We start from the raw sequence: 17,289 nt of genomic DNA, 5'->3' as shown, positions 1-17,289 counted from the left end.
CCCTTTGAAAACCCCTTTTTGGTTCCAGGTTCTCCTATGGGGACAGCTGAAGAACCGTGTAAGGTTCTAGACAGCATCTTTTTTTAAAGAGTGCAGCCTACACATATAGTGTAACCATCAGCAACATGTTTATAGGTTTCCGGTCAGTAATATGATGGGGGCTACAGTCTGTATTACGTTTAGTTTCAGGTTAATGATTACCTTGCAGTTTAGCTAATGTGGGTGACATCTGTTTCCATGGGCTTGCTGTCTGTGTTTGGTCTGTTTGTTCTGCAGCTGGGCCCCAGAGCGCTCCAGCACTGGCAGCGGGGGGAAGAAGCGTGCTTCTTTGGGGCTTAACGAAGGTGCAAGCATGCGCTGCTCCACCCTCCTGTGTATCCTGACGGGGGTGCTGCTCTACCTAGTGCTGGGGGCCGTGGTGTTCCAGGCCCTGGAGGCTCCCCATGAGGAGGGCCAGCACATACAGCTGCAGGACACACGCAGAGCCTTCCTGGAGAACTACACCTGCGTCAGCCCAGACATCCTGCAGGCCCTCATAGAGGTACCCTACATAGGCTACACACACCTAGAGAACAAACAGGTTAAAATGACTGAATGACTGGGATATTAGACTTTCAAGGTGTCCAAGCCATCGGTCATGTAATCCAATGAGACCTCTATAGTTGGGTTGCAGTATAATCAATCAATCAAATGTATTTATAAATTCAGCTGATGTCACAAAGTCCTGTACAGAAACCCAGCCTAAAACCCCAAACAGCAAGCAATGCAGGTGTAGAAGCACGGTGGCTAGGAAAAACTCCCTAGAAAGGCTAGAACCTAGGAAGAAACCTAGAGAGGAACCAGGCTATGAGGGGTGGCCAGTCCTCTTCTGGATGTGCCGGGTGGAGATTATAACAGAACATGGCCAAGATGTTCAAATGTTCATAGATGACCAGCAGGGTCAAATAATAATAATCACAGTGGTTGTCGAGGGTGCAACAGGTCAGCACCTCAGGAGTAAATGTCAGTTGGCTTTTCATAGCCGATCATTCAGAGTATCTCTACCGCTCCTGCTGTCTCTAGAGAGTTGAAAACAGCAGGTCTGGGACAGGTAGCACGTCCGGTGAACAGGTCAGGGTTCCATAGCCGCAGGCAGAACAGTTGAAACTGGAGCAGCAGCACGGCCAGGTGGACTGGGGACAGCAAGGAGTCATCAGGCCAGGTAGTCCTGAGGCATGGTCCTAGGGCTCAGGTCCTCCGAGAGAGAGAGAGAAAGAAAGGCGAGAAAGAGAGAAAGAAAGAGAGAGAATTAGAGAGAGCATACTTAAATTCACACAGGACACCGGGTAAGACAGGACAAATACTCCAGATATAACAGACTGACCCTAGCCCCCCGACACATAAACTACTGCAGCAGAAACACTGGACGCTGAGACAGGAGGGGTCGGGAGACACTGTGGCCCCGTCCAGACAGGGCCAAACAGGCAGGATATAACCCCACCCACTTTGCCAAAGCACAGCCCCCACACCACTAGAGGGAAAACTTCAACCACCAACTTACCATCCTGAGACAAGGCCGAGTATAGCCCACGAAGATCTCCACCACGGCACAACCCAAGGGGGGGGCGCCAACCCAGACAGGAAGATCACGTCAGTGACTCAACCCACTCAAGTGACGCACCCCTCCTAGGGACGGCATGGAAGAGCACCAGTAAGCCAGTGACTCAGCTCCTGTAATAGGGTTTGAGGCAGAGAATCCCAGTGGAGAGAGGGGAACCAGCCAGGCAGAGACAGCAAGGGCGGTTCGTTACTCCAGGATCTTTCCGTTCACCTTCACACTCCTGGGCCAGACTACACTCAATGGGCCAGACTACACTCAGTAGGACCTACTGAAGAGATGAGTCTTCAATAAAAGACTTAAGGGTTAAGACCGAGTCCGCGTCTCTCACATGGATAGGCAGACCATTCCATAAAAATGGAGCTCTATAGGAGAAAGCCCTGCCTCCAGCTCCCTTAAGGAGGCCTGCGTCTTGGGACCGTAGCGTACGTGTAGGTATGTACGGCAGGACCAAATCGGAAAGATAGGTAGGAGCAAGCATCACCAAGAGGTAAAAGGTATTACCAAGAGTATCTTACATTTTTTGGGTTCTAGTCAAGATTCTAGCAGCCGTGTTTAGCACTAACTGAAGTTTATTTAGTGCTTTATCTGTGTAGCCGGAAAGTAGAGCATTGCAGTAGTCTAACCTAGAAGTGACAAAAGCATGGATACATTTTTCTGCATCATTTTTGGACAGAAAGTTTCTGATTTTTGCAATGTTACGTAGATGGAAAAAAGCTGTCCTTGAAACAGTCTTGATATATTAGTCAAAAGAGAGATCAGGGTCCGTAGTAACGCCGAGGTCCTTCACAGTTTTATTTGAGACAACTGTACAACCATCAAGAATAATTGTCAGATTCAACATAAGATCTCTTTGTTTCTTGGGACCTAGAACAAGCATCTCTGTTTTGCCCGAGTTTAAAAGTAGAACATTTGCCGACATCCACTTCCTGATGTTTGAAACACAGGCTTCCAGGGAGGGCAATTTTGGGGCTTCACCATGTTTCATCGAAATGTACAGCTTGTGTGTCATCCGCATAGCAGTGAAAGTTAACATTATATTTCCGAATGACATCACCAAGAGGTAAAATATATAGTGAAAACAATAGTGGTCCTAAAACGGAGCCTTGAGGAACACCAAAATGTACAGTTGATTTGTCAGAGGACAAACCATCCACAGAGAGAAACTGATATCTTTCCGACAGATAAGATCTAAACCAGGCCAGAACTTGTCCCTATAGACCATTTTGGGTTTCCAATCTCTCCAAAAGAATGGGGTGATCGATGGTATCAAAAGCCACACGAAGGTCTAGGAGCATGAGGACAGATGCAGAGCCTCAGTCTGACGCCATTAAAAGGTAATTTATTATCAGTGCTATTATCGGGTCTAAAACCAGACTTAAGCGTTTCGTATATATTGTTTGTCTTCAGGAAGGCAGTGAGTTGCTGCGCAACAGCTTTTTCAAAAAAAAATTGAGAGGAATGGGAGATTCGATATAGGCCGATAGTTTTTTATATTTTCTGGGTCAAGGTTTGGCTTTTTCAAGAGAGGCTTTATTACTGCCACTTTTAGTGAGTTTGGTACACATCCGGTAGATAGAGAGCCATTTATTATGTTCAACATAGGAGGGCCAAGCACAGGAAGCAGCTCTTTCAGTAGTTTAGTTGGAATATGGTCCAGTATGCAGCTTGAAGGTTTAGAGGTCATGATTATTTTCATCAATGTGTCAAGAGATATAGTACTAAAAAACTTGAGTGTCTCCCTTGATCCTATATCCTGGCAGAGTTGTGCAGACTCAGGACAACTGAGCTGTGGAGGAATGCACAGATTTAAAGAGGAGTCTGTAATTTGCTTTCTAATTATCTTTTTTTTTCCTCAAAAAAGTTCATGAGTTTATCACTGCTGAAGTGAAACCCATCCTCTCTTGGGGAATGCTGCTTTTTAATTAGCTTTGCGACAGTATCAAAATAAATTTTGGATTGTTCTTATTTTCCTCAATTAAGTTGGAAAAATAGGATGATCGAGCAGCAGTGAGGGATCTTCGATACTGCACGGTACTGTCTTTCCAAGCTAGTCGGAAGACTTCCAGTTTGGTGTGGCGCCATTTCCGTTCCAATTTTCTGGAAGCTTGCTTCAGAGCTCGGATATTTTCTGTATACCAGGGAGCTAGTTACTTATGACAAATGTTTTTTGTGGTGCAACTGCATCTAGGGTATTGCGCAAGGTTAAATTGAGTTCCTCAGTTAGGTGGTTAACTGATTTTTGTACTCTGACGTCCTTGGCTAGGTGGAGGGAGTCTGGAAGGGCATCAAGGAATCTTTGGGTTGTCCGAGAATTTATAGCACGACTTTGATGATCCTTGGTTGGGGTCTGAGCAGATTATTTGTTGCGATTGCAAACGTAATAAAATGGTGGTTCGATAGTCCAGGATTATGAGGAAAAACATTAAGATCCACAACATTTATTCCACGGGGCAAAACTAGGTACAGTGTTTGACTGTGGCAGTGAGTAGGTCCGGAGACATGTTGTCCAAAACCCACTGAGTCGATGATGGCTCAGAAAACCTTTTGGAGTGGGTCTGTGGACTTTTCCATGTGAATATTAAAGTCACCAAAAATTTGAATATTATCTGCAATGACTACAAGGTCTGATAGGAATTCAGGGAACTCAGTGAGGAACGCTGTATATGGCCCAAGAGGCCTGTAAACAGTAGCTATAAAAAAAAATGATTGAGTAGGCTGCATAGATTTCATGACTAGAACCTCAAAAGACGAAAACATATATATATTTTTTGAAAATTGAAATTTGCTATCGTAAATGTTAGCAACACCTCCGCCTTTGCGGGATGCGCAGGGATATGGTCACTAGTGTAACCAAGAGGTGAGGCCTCATTTAACACAGTAAATTCATCAGGCTTAAGCCATGTTTCAGTCAGGCCAATCATATCAAGATTATGATCAGTGATTAGTTGATTGACTATAATTGCCTTGGAAGTGAGGGATCTAACATTAAGTAGCCCTATTTTGAGATGTGAGGTATCACAATCTCTTTCAATAATGACAGGAATGGAGGAGGTCTTCATTCCAGTGAGATTGCTAAAGCGAACACCGCCATGTTTAGTTTTGCCCAACCTAGGTCGAGGCACAGACACGGTCTCAATGGTGATAGCTGAGCTGACTATACTGACTGTGATAGTGGCAGATTCCACCAAGCTTGGGGTGCTGCCTGGCCTGCACCCTATCTCATTGTGGAGCTAGGGGAGTTAGAGCCCTGTCTATGTTCTTAGATAAGATGAGAGCACCCCTCCAGCTAGGATGGAGTCCGTCACTCCTTAACAGGCCAGGCTTGGTCCTGTTTGTGGGTGAGTCCCAGAAAGAGGGCCAATTATCTACAAATTCTATATTTTGGGAGGGGCAGAAAACAGTTTTCAACCAGCGATTGAGTTGTGAGACTCTGCTGTAGAGCTCATGACTCTCCCTAACTGGGAGGGGGCCAGAGACAATTACTCGATGCCGACATGTCTTTCTAGCTGATTTACACGCTGAAGCTATGTTGCGCTTGGTGACCTCTGACTGTTTCATATTAACATCGTTGGTGCCGACGTGGATAACAATATCCCTATACTCTCTACACTCGCCAGTTTTAGCTATAGCCTGCACCATCTTCAGATTAGCCTTAACATTGGTAGCCCTGCCCCCTGGTAAGCAGTGTATGATCGCTGGATGATTCGTTTTAAGTCTAATACTGCGGGTAATGGAGTCACCAATGACTAGGGTTTTCAATTTGTCAGAGCTAATGGTGGGAGGCTTCGGCATCTCAGACCCCGTAACGGGAGGAGTAGAGACCAGAGAAGGCTCGGCCTCTGCCTCCGACTCACTGCTTAATGGGGAGAACCGGTTGAAAGTTGAAAGTTTCTGTTGGCTGAATGAGCGACACCGGTTGAGCATTTCTACAGCATTTCCTTCCAGAAGCCATGAGAAAATTGTCCGGCTGCGGGGACTGTGCGAGGGGATTTATACTAGTATCTGTACTTACTGGTGGCACAGATGCTGTTTCATCCTTTCCTACACTTAAATTACCTTTGCCTAACGATTGCGTCTGAAGCTGGGCTTGCAGCACAGCTATCCTCGTGGTAATGCGATCGTTCTCATGTATATTATGAGTACAGCTACTGCAATTAGAAGGCATCATGTTAATGTTAATACTTAGCTTCGGCTGGTGGAGATCCTGACGAACCACGTCCATGTAAAGCGTCCGGGTTGAAAAAAAATGGAATGGAAAAAGTCGAGTGAGGGAAAAAAATAAATATATAAACAGTAATTAAAAAATAAAAACCGTAAAGTTGGCAGGTAGCAAGTAAGGTTAGCAACAAACCGCACAGCAGCACGTAAACAAGTCTACAAGTTGTACAATGCAAATACAGAAATATTCAGGTACAAACACTACCATCACTGTTTCTCTTCTCTCTCATCACTTTAACTTCCTGACTGTCCCATCCCAGGAGGTGGCAGATGCTGTGGGTGCGGGTGTGGATCCTAGCAGCAATTCCTCCACCTTCACCAGCCAATGGGACCTGGCCAGCGCCTTTTTCTTCTCTGGGACCATCGTCACCACCATCGGTAAATCAGCAGGCTGATCTCCCCTATGTTTAATCCATTGTTACACACTGACACTATCTATCCCAATCCTAAAGCTCTACAAACCATCATCCTCAGGTTTTGGGAACATCTCCCCGAAGACAGAAGGGGGGCAGCTGTTCTGTATCTTTTATGCCCTGGTGGGGATCCCTCTGTTTGGTATCCTGCTGGCTGGAGTTGGAGACCATCTGGGGACCGGGCTGAGGAAGGCCATCCTCAAAATAGAGTTTCTCTTAGCGGTGAGACACTAAATATTTGGTTTAATGTGTTTCCTCTGTCTTTCTCGGCCTGTCAGTATTTCAGTCCCTCCATTTCCTTCTTTCCTCTTTTTCATGTTTTGCTGTCTCCCTCTCAGAAATGGAAGGTGAGTCCTACTATTGTTCGAGTCATCTCAGCCATACTCTCCATCCTGTTGGGGGTAGCACTCTTCGTTGCAGTGCCAACGCTGGTGTTTCAGGAGGTGGAGAAGTGGACTCTCCTGGAGGCGTCCTACTTTGTTGTCATCACCCTGACTACAGTGGGTTTTGGAGACTATGTTGCAGGTACTACCGCCACTGCATTTAGGATTGGGTCAAGGAATCTGTCTCAAAAGGTCTAAACACACATTTCATTGTTGAAACTCTCTTTACATTATTGAAACTCTTTTTACATTGTTGAAACTCTCTTTACATTGTTGAAACTCTCTTTACATTGCTGAAACTCTCTTTACATAGTTGAAACTCTCTTTACATAGTTGAAACTCTTTTCATATTTGAAACTCTCTTTTCTTAGTTGAAACTCTCTTTCCAAGTTGAAACTCTCTTTTCCTAGTTGAAACTCTCTTTTCCTAGTTGAAACTCTCTTTTCCTAGTTGAAACTCTCTTTACATTGTTGAAACGCTCTTTACATTGTTGAAACTCGCTCCCTGTTGAAACTCTCTCTTTCAGTGTTGAAACTCTCTTTTCCTAGTTGAAACTCTCTTTCCTAGTTGAAACTCTTTTCATTGTTGAAACTCTCTCCCTGTTGAAACTCTCTGTTCCTAGTTGAAACTATCTTTTCATTGTTGAAACTCTCTTTTCATTGTTGAAATTCTCTCCCTGTTGAAACTCTCTCTTTCATTGTTGAAACTCTCTCCCTGTTGAAACTTTCTCTTTCAGTGTTGAAACTCTCTTTCACTGTTGAAACTCTCTCTTTCAGTGTTGTGACACATTAACAGACACAAACACCTGTACTCCAGATTAATGTAGTTTAGGAGGCCTGAGTGATAAAATACTCATTAATACTCATTAAACTGGACATTTAATTTACTCTTTGTGAATAATTTAATCTTTGAATGAAAGTTTAATTATTAACCCCATAGAGTTTTCTGGCAGCTCAGTCTGTAATGTTCACAAATGTGAGATTAATTTAATAAACCCCTAGAGTCGATGTCTGCGCCCCCGCTGAAATTTAATTAGCATAATAAAAAAACTCCCCATAAAAATCTGTGTTTTTAAAATGATATTTAACCAGGTAAGGACACATTCTTATTTACAATGACGGATAACCCCCCGGACAACGCTGGGCCAATTGTGCGCCGCCCTATGGGACTCCTGATCACGGCTGGTTGTGACACAGCCTGGGAACAAACCAGGGTCTACAGTGACACTGCAATGCAGTGCCTTAGACCGCTGCGCCACTCGGGAGGACTGTTTAATCTAGAGATATCTCTTTGCATGGGCTGCGTCTTAATTCACCTTATCCGCCGATGTCGGCCTTCCGCATCTGTGGTGAAAGGTGGCAGAGCTACAGCGCTGCTTGTCAGACCATGAGACATCCCGAAAATCGGTCTTCTCGTGAAAACGTCTTTAGCGGTTTTGGCCTACAAACTATTACGACCCCGCTATGGAAAGATGATACTGTTTTTCCATGTATAAATCTGTTATTCAATGTGTTTCTATGGGCTAATAACAGTAAGGCCAAATTCAATGTTTCATCAAATATGTTTTTTATACCTAAAGGGGTCCTAAAATTCAAAATCAAATAGCTAAATTATCCTTGGTATGATCATTTTAAAACATGATGCCACCGAAAAACAACACTAGGCTTGTCTGCTCCAGTGAGACATGATTGCTTCATGCTTATTAGACCGTATACAGTACACTCTTAGAAAAAAAGATGCTATCTAGAACCTTAAATGGTTCTTTGGCTGTCCCCATAGGAGAACCCTTTGAAAACCCCTATTTGGTTCCCCCCCAGGCTTAGATTCTAGGGGGTTTAACAGCAGATCTGTCATGTGTAAACTAACCTTTAGACCTGTAAAGTTGCTGATTCTCCATTGTCTACACCTGTAAACCCCTATCTATTCCTATCCTCTTGCTTATCTCTGTCAGGTGATAGCGGAGATGGTGGTAAAGACCACTGGTACAAGCCCCTGGTGTGGTTCTGGATCCTGCTGGGCCTGGCCTACTTTGCTTCCATCCTGTCCATGGTTGCAAACTGGCTTCGGGTCCTGTCCAAGAAGACCAGGGCTGAGGTGTGTAAAAATACGATCGGGCCCAAAATGGCAGAGTACAACCTACAAGCAAATGGTCTGCACTGTACACTTTGTCACCTATAGACACCTGTTCTATTTCTCAATGATCCTCCCTTCCTCTCTTATCAACTCTCAAGTGTGTTGTGACTTCATTAAATTCTCTTTAAATAGTGATTTGATCTCTTTCCTCTCTCTTCCCAGATGGAGGAGCTCAGAGCCCGTACCACTGACTGGGGTCAGAACATTCAGAACATGTCCGTGGACTTCCGCATGCCAGACGACCCCTTCAAACGACGACGACGAAAGCGTCGACATGGCCCTCGCAGCCGAGGCAATGGGGCAGGCCATGTGTCTGGGGCCCCTGGGGAGAGGGGCAGAGTGATGGAGAATGGCCAGCTGAACAGCCAATCAGAGACTGGATCATCCTCATACTCTTACTCATCCAACGAGTCAGAGTCTGGATCTGCGACAGGGTCAGAGGTCACGCAGCATGAGCGGGTAGTAGAGGAAAAAGAGAAGGATGTCGATAAGGAGAACGCCTTCCCAGAATCCCTGTATTCCCAGCCTCTGGACTACTTTGGAGAGAACCTGGCATACATTGATGAGTCCTCAGATGCAGTTAGTGGAAAATTACATTTGGATCCCCTGTTGGATCCAACACAGCCCGTCTCTACACGCTCACGAAAGCCCAAGAGGAGACGGCCCAGAAGGCCTCCCCCAGAGAAGAGCCCTAAAATTAGCCCTACCAAACCTGAGAAGAAAGAGCCCAATGGAGACATAAAACCCCATGAAAATCCACCGCCACCAAAGGATAGATGAACCAAATGCTCAAAGGTGAGTTTGTATGTTTTTTCAGAGCATGTTGAAAATGGATAAACATATGAAAAAAAAGACAAATGATGAAACTGTCAAGCTAGAAAACCCCTGACTCTGCTCTTTTTAGGGGTGAAGGGAAGAAGAAGTTATGTGGGAAGAAGTGAACCTGATTGATTATGTTTTATTCACTACACTGTTCATGTTTCATAAACATAGTTTGAGTGTGTGTATGTTGTGTATGCCTGATTCAAATAGGGAGTAAGCCTTGATGTAATAGCAGAGTGACTTATTCAAATAATCCTAACAAAACTTAACCATGTCACTTCTTTAACCTGATGTTGCCTTGGTAGCGTTTTAATAAGGAACACAATCTTATGTGCCCCACTTATCTATGTTTGCTTATGGAGTGAGCGCTCCCTACCGGGCAATCATGAAACTGCAAAGCCCTGTTTTCTCTGGATAAAATAAGCAGTGAAGCACACCAACATGCATTGTTTTTTTTATTACTCTGAATCAATTTATATTTTTTGCCGTTAGGGGAAAAAAGCCTTATGACAATAACTCTCCCATAATGAATTTGTCCCTGAATGTCTGGAGCCCAAACTTTAGAGAACAAAGCTTTGGTATATAATAGGAAAGTTGTAATTCAAGGCATGAGTAAATCCTGTCTCTGCCAATAACCATATCTGGTCTTGCATGACCTTAGCCTAAGTATTCCACTAGTGACGTTATTACTGTGTGCACTGTGTACAGCATATGCCATTGTATATATTTTTGAGTATTATTCTTTGAATGTATTACACACAACTGTCCTGTAAAATAAACAACACATTTTTAAAATAATCAGAATACTATTTTGTGTGTGCATGCGTGTGAGAGATTTTCCAGCATTTGCATTGTTTTCCTGAGGAACGGAAAGATGACTGTCAGTAAATGAAGGACAATGAAGATACAGTGGCACACTGAGAATGAATAACAAAGTCATTTAGAATTATATTGCATACAACCATCTTTTCTCAGTTCTTCAATTAACAAACTACATACCTGAAATTAGAAAAACAACATATAATATGTCTTATCAACACATTTTGCAACCATTTGCACTTAAGAACACTTAACGAAATTAAAATTTGGAAATAAATTGTAAAAAAAGTTTATACTCACTGCACTGACACAGCTTGTTGATCATTTGGAAAATCTGACCATAACTCTATACTCATGATTCTTGCTTACAAGCAAAAGCTCAAACAGGAAGTACCAGTGACACGCTCAATATGGAAGTGGTCAGACTGTTTCGCTAGCGCAGACTGGAATATGTTCCGGGATTCATCCGATTGCATAGAGTTTACCACATCAGTCACGGTTTCATTAATAAGTGCATCGATGACATCATCCCCACAGTGACCGTACTTACATATCACAACCAGAAGCCATGGATTACAGGCAACATCCTCACTGAGCTAAAGGCTGCCACTTTCAAGGAGCGGGACACTAATGCAGACGTTTATAAGAAATCCCACTATGCTCTCCGAACAGATAAAGAGTCAATACAGGACTAAGATCGAATCCTACTACTCTGGCTCTGACGCTTGCCGGATGTTTTTATTTTTTATTTGAACCTTTATTTAACTAGGCAAGTCAGTTAAGAACAAATTCTTATTTACAATGACGACACCGGCCAAAACCAGACGACGCTGGGCCAATTGTGCACAGCCCTATGGGACTTCCAATCACGACTGGTTGTGATACAGCCTGGATTCAAACCAGGGTGTCTGTAGTAACGCCTCTAGCACTGAGACGCAGTGCCTTAGACTGCTGCGCCACTCGGGAGCCCCTTGAAACATGTAGGTTGTGGCAGGACTTCCAAACTATCACAGATTACAAAGGAAACCCATCCGCAAGCTGCCCAGTGACACAAGATTATCAAACGAGCTAAATACCTTCTACACTCGCTTCAAAGCAACAAACACTGAACCATGAGAGCACCAGCTTTTCCAGACGGCTGTGAGATCTCGCTATCTGTAGCCAAAGTGCGTAAGACCTTTAAGCAGTTTAACATTCACAAGGCCGCAGGGCCAGACAGATTACCAGGACACGTACTCAGAGCATGCGCTGACCAGCTGGCAAGTGTCTTCACTGACATTTTTAACCTCTCCCTGACCCAGTCTGTAAAACCTACATGTTTCAAGCAGACAACCATAGTCCCTGGCCCAAGAACGCCAAAGTAACCTGTCTAAATGACTATTGCCCCGTATCACTCATATATATAGCCATGAAATGCTTTTGAAAGGCTGGTCATGGCTCACATCAACACCATCATCTCAAACACCCTGGACCCACTCCAATTTGCATACCACCCCAACAAATCCACAGATGACGCAATCTCTATTGCACTCCACACTGCCCTTACCCACCTGGACAAGAGGAACACCAATGTGAAAATGCTGTTCATTGACTACAGCTCAGCATTCAACATCGTAGTGCCCTCAAAACTCATCACTAAGCTATGGACCCTGGGACTGAACACCTCCCTCTGCAACTGAATCCTGGACTTCCTGACGGGCCTCCCCCAGGTGTTGAGGGTAGGCAACAACACATCCGTCACGCTGACCCTCAACACGGGGGGCCCTCAGGGATGCATGCTTAGTCCCCTCCTGTACTCCCTGTTCACCTACGACTGCCTGGCCATGCACGACTCCAACACCATCATTAAGTTTGCTGACAACATGACAGTGGTAGGCCTGATCACCGACGACGATGAGACAGCCTATAGGGAGGAGGTAAGAGACCTGGCAGTGTGATTTCAGAACAACAACTTCTCCTTCAACATCAGCGAGACAAAGGAACTGATTGTGGACTACAGGAAATAAAGGGCTGAGCACGCCCCCATTCACATCGACAGGGCTATAGTGGAGCGGTTCGAGAGCTTCAAGTTCCTCGGTATCCACATCACTAAGGATCTATCTTGGTCCACACACACCAACACAGTCATGAAGAGGGCACTACAATGCCTCTTCCCCCTCAGGATGCTGAAAGGATTTGTCATGGGCCCTCAGATCCTCAAAAAGTTCTACAGCATCTTGACTGGCTGCATTTTGTATGGCAACTGCTCGGCATAAGACCGCTTGGCGCTACAGAGTAGTGCGTACAGCCCAGTACATCACAGCTCCCTGCCATCCAGGACCTTTATTCCAGTCGGTGTCAGAGAAAAGCCCTAAACATTTTCAAAGACTCCAGCCACTCAAGTCATAGACTATTCTCTCTGCTAGCGCACGGCAAGTGGCACCGATGCACCAAGTCTGTAACCAACAGGACCCTGAACAGCTTCTACCCCCAAGCCATAAGACTGCTAAATAGTTAGTGAAATAGTTAACCAAATAGCTACCCGGACTATCTGCATTGACCCTTTTTGCACAAACTTTTTTGACTCATTACACATACGCTGCCGCTAATGTTTATTATCTGTCACTTTATTCCTAGTTATATGTACATATCTACCTCAATTACCTCGTATCCCTGCACATCGACTCGTTACTGATACCCCATGTATATAGCTAAGTTATCGTTACTCATTGTGTATTTATTATTACTTTTATTATTATGTGTTTTACTTTTCTATTATTTCTCTATTTTCTTTCTCTCTGCATTGTTGGGAAGGGCCTGCAAGTAAGCATTTTACTGTTAGTCTACACCTGTTGAAAACGAAGCATGTGATTAATTAAATGTGATTTGATCCTCTGAACATCAACATCCTATTTTCACAGACGGGTTAGGAATAGGAGTGATGGTGTCCTTCCCATTCTCAATTGAGAAGGCAGGTCCTAAAATGGAAGAGGGACACATTTTATGAGAAAAGAACAGTATCAAAACAGTAGGCCGTGGCAATTGACTCTTAAAAAGTGTGCCATCATGTCTTACAAAGCTTGAAAGCCAAATTGGGTAATGCACAACAGATGAATTGTCATATGGCGTATTTGGATTGTTGGTGTCCTGTTTCTGGAAGTATAGATGGATATGAGTATATGTGAAAGTGCTTCTGATACTTGTTGATGTTGTTGAGGTAAGATAGCGCAATTCTTAAAAGGTGTCGATGAATTTGATTTGATATATGGGCACTTGACCATGAGAGTGAGAGGATAGTTTTCCCCAATTGACCAATAGATCTTGACATACTGGTCCCTGTCACTCCTGTTGTGCTCATGGTAGATGCCCAGTGTGTGGACATGTGAGTAAAACTCATCCAGTTTTACTCTGAATGTCAATGTAGTCTGACTGGCCACTCCAGAGACCAAATCGAATACAGGTTCTTGTGTGAAATGATTTCATGGACGTCTCAATCATAGCCTTTTCGGGGTCATCTGTGATGAAGACCAATAAGACTTCTGTCTCACTTGCGTTATCACATCATAACATCAGATTATGTGTGTTCATGGTTTAAGAATAAATAATGAACGTGCTATGTCAATTTATAAATAAAATGAAATAATTATTTTCACTTACAGAAGTAATCGTCTTATGATATAACACCTCCACCAGTCCAGAGGAGGATTTGGTCCATCTGCAGTAGTTGCTGTTGCACCAACACTTCATGGCGTTTCTGGTCCTGACTATAGCTACATCTGGCTCATCCCTTAGTGCAAAGAGTCAAGTGGATGGCTCATCCCTTAGTGCAAAGAGTCAAGTGGATGGCTCATCCCTTAGTGCAAAGAGTCAAGTGGATGGCTCATCCCTTAGTGCAAAGAGTCAAGTGGATGGCTCATCCCTTAGTGCAAAGAGTCAAGTGGATGGCTCATCCCTTAGTGCAAAGAGTCAAGTGGATGGCTCATCCCTTAGTGCAAAGAGTCAAGTGGATGGCTCATCCCTTAGTGCAAAGAGTCAAGTGGATGGCTCATCCCTTAGTGCAAAGATTCAAGTGGATGGCTCATCCCTTAGTGCAAAGAGTCGAGTGGATCACATAACAAAGATATGGATTGTAGATGTTATGTTAATCAGATACTGACTTGTGAGCTTATGAGTAAATCATATGTACCTTTGTTTTCCTCAAGGATCCTTGTAGTGATGTCTAAAATATTAGATTATTTGGTAATGACATCTGAACAGGAGTGTACAGTTACATGGCAGCTGCCATACTGCAGAATTTAAATATTTCTTGCTAGTTCAGCATTGTGTTTCTAGCTAGTGTTGTAAATTGCACAAATAATATGTACCTTTTCAATATACAGTAGACTGGATTATTATATAGCACTGCACAGTATTGTGCATTTAAAGTGAAGACTTACCATCCTCAATGGGCCATTCTTGCAGAGAAGACAATCACTGTGTGAGTGATTCTGAACACTACAGTGAGTTGAGAGTTTAGATAGGAGCTCAGCCGTGCCGAGGACTCCAGCTTTTACAAGGGGATAGTGGGCCAGGCAAGAGCAAGGCCAAGATGGCGAAGTTGAGGCTCTGGTCCATGCTCCATTAGCGAGTGGAGATGCTCAAGGTGGAAGCAGGTGTGTGAGTGAGACAGAGCAAAGTTTTTATACAGCCACACAGGGAGGGACCACCAGTGGGCTTAGGCCATATGTCAACACGAGGAGCCTAAAACAAGTATTTTAGAAGAGGGATTAGTACAGTAACCTCGCCCATCCATTCAGTCACTGACTCAGGATACATCTACAAGGGCAGGTAGAGTTGTGATAGCTATGTTTTTCATGAATAATCTTAGCTCTAATTAATCTTCATCTGATTACAGATAGTAGGCCTAGGCATCTACAATGTATAAGTCAAGCTGGACATATGGGAGTACGGAGTTGGCAAAGCTCCCATACTAAGACATTAAAATATCACTCAAAGAAGAGTGAATTTATAGAATCCATTAGAAAATTAATTAAGTGCTGTATATATTACAAGGATTCTTTGAATTTAACATAAATCTGTATTGTAAAGCAGACTGATTAAGGGCTCTATTCATTCCGTACTGCTAAAATTCAGCATTACAGCATGATTGAAATTTAAAGGCAATGTTCCTGTGTTAGCAGAGACTGCATTCATGGTAAACGCTGGAGATGTCGGCTCAATAGGACATGACCTTTACATTTCTAGCGTGCTCTCTGTAACACTTCAGCGATACAGATTGAATAGAGCCCTAATGGTCCAAATGCTTCAGTTTTCAGCGAGGGAGTCCATTGTGGATGTTCTGTCACTAAATAAACCCCTGCTTTTAACAGTAGGCTAACACTTTACATTAAGGTACCATTTAGGGCCTCCTGAGTGGCGCAGTGGTCTAAGGCATCACTACAGACCCAGGTTCGATCCCAAGCTGTGTCACAGCCAGCCATGACTGGGAGACTCTTGAGGCAGCGCACAGCGTTGTTCGGGTTAGGGGAGGGTTTGACCGGTCGGGATGTCCTTGTCCCATCATGCTCTAGCCACTCCTTGTGGTGGGCGGGGTGCCTGCAAGCTGACTTCGATTGCCAATTGTATTGTATTGGTGCAGCTGGCTTCCGGGTTAAGCGAGCAGTGTGGCAAGAAGCAGTGCGGCTTGGCAGGGTTGTGTTTCGGTGGAGGCATGGCTCTCGACCTTTGCCTCTCCCGAGTCCATATGGGAGTTGCAGCAATGGGACAAGGCTGTAACACCAAATTGGGGAGAAAAAAAGGGGTAAAAGTACAAAAAATATATACAGTACACGTCAAAAGTTTGGACACACCTACTCATTCAAGGGTTTTCTTTATTTTCTATATTGTAGAATAATAGTGAAGACATCAAAAAACACATATGGAATCATGTCGTGACCAAAAAAGTGTTAAACAAATCAAAATATATTTTAGATTCTTCAAAGTAGATTCCTCAAAGGTACCATTTATAAAGAGTATACAGTTGTTTATAAATAGTAAATAATAAACTACAGATAATAGTTAGTTTACTATAGTTAAATTATAGTTTATTGTATTACATTGTTTAACATATATAGAAAAGAGTTTTGATCCCATAACCATGTAATCTGACATACTGGGTGAGGTTGCTGCAGTAATCCCTCTGCTAAAAGGCATGTTGACCCAAAGTGATGATAAAAAGCATAAGCCTGACTGGTAGCCCCTCCCTATGTGGGTCTCTGACAGTCTCACACACCTGTTCCTATGCACCGGATGACGGTATCATAGGTCAGCCATTTAGATAAGGTAGAGGTTAATCAAACTCGACCAAAACAACGGAATTGTCATGGAATCGCGTGGGAGAAAGGGCCGTGGGGGAAAGTTCCTGAGTCTCCTCATTGCCCTCCAGAAAAATGTGCCTACATTTAGGCTATTGTTCATATGTGTATTTCACATGTTGCGGTAAAAAGCTGAGTATAATGCTTGTATAGATGTCAACCCCAACACATGTTCATCGTCCTCTGGGGTGGCAGGTAGCCTAGTGGTTAAGAGCGTTGGGCCAGTAACCGAAAGGTTGCTAGAATCCCTGAGCCGGCTAGGTGGAAAAATTGGCCGTTGTGCCCTTGAGCAAGGCAGTTAACAACAACTGTGCCAATGATGTTGATTAAGGCAGCCCCCACACCTCTCTGATTCAGAGCTTAAATGCGGAAGAAGGATTTAGGTTGAATGCATTCAGTTGTCCAACTGACTTTCACCTTTCCCAATCAACTGCATTACAGTAAAAAGCAACTGATTACCACCACCGAGTTCTGTATAGTAACCATCTTACATGAACAGGACTTTGCATTTAGCAGTCACTTCTAAACCTGAAAAGGGACAACTTGTACAGCCAAATCTATCCAAATCA

The 17,289-nt window shown here is 43.8% G+C and overlaps 1 protein-coding gene and 1 pseudogene across 1 annotated transcript; one reads left to right on the top strand and one right to left on the bottom strand.

Annotated features, from left to right (window-relative positions):
* The first annotated feature begins 352 nt into the window (after window positions 1-352).
* LOC120021041 (potassium channel subfamily K member 4-like) lies at window positions 353-9,527 on the top strand. Its single transcript, XM_038964692.1, has 6 exons — window positions 353-541; window positions 6,079-6,196; window positions 6,293-6,453; window positions 6,570-6,756; window positions 8,566-8,708; window positions 8,910-9,527. Exons 1-6 carry the CDS (start codon window positions 353-355, stop codon window positions 9,525-9,527), a joined length of 1,416 nt encoding a protein of 471 aa, XP_038820620.1.
* Window positions 9,528-13,268: 3,741 nt separating this feature from the next.
* LOC120021040 lies at window positions 13,269-14,981 on the bottom strand (annotated as a pseudogene).
* Window positions 14,982-17,289: the final 2,308 nt, after the last annotated feature.

Source organism: Salvelinus namaycush, chromosome 26, assembly GCF_016432855.1.
Source record: "Salvelinus namaycush isolate Seneca chromosome 26, SaNama_1.0, whole genome shotgun sequence".
Taxonomy (NCBI): domain Eukaryota; kingdom Metazoa; phylum Chordata; class Actinopteri; order Salmoniformes; family Salmonidae; genus Salvelinus; species Salvelinus namaycush.
The sequence above is the reverse complement of the archived record's forward strand: the minus strand, read 5'-3'. Positions and strand labels throughout refer to the sequence as shown.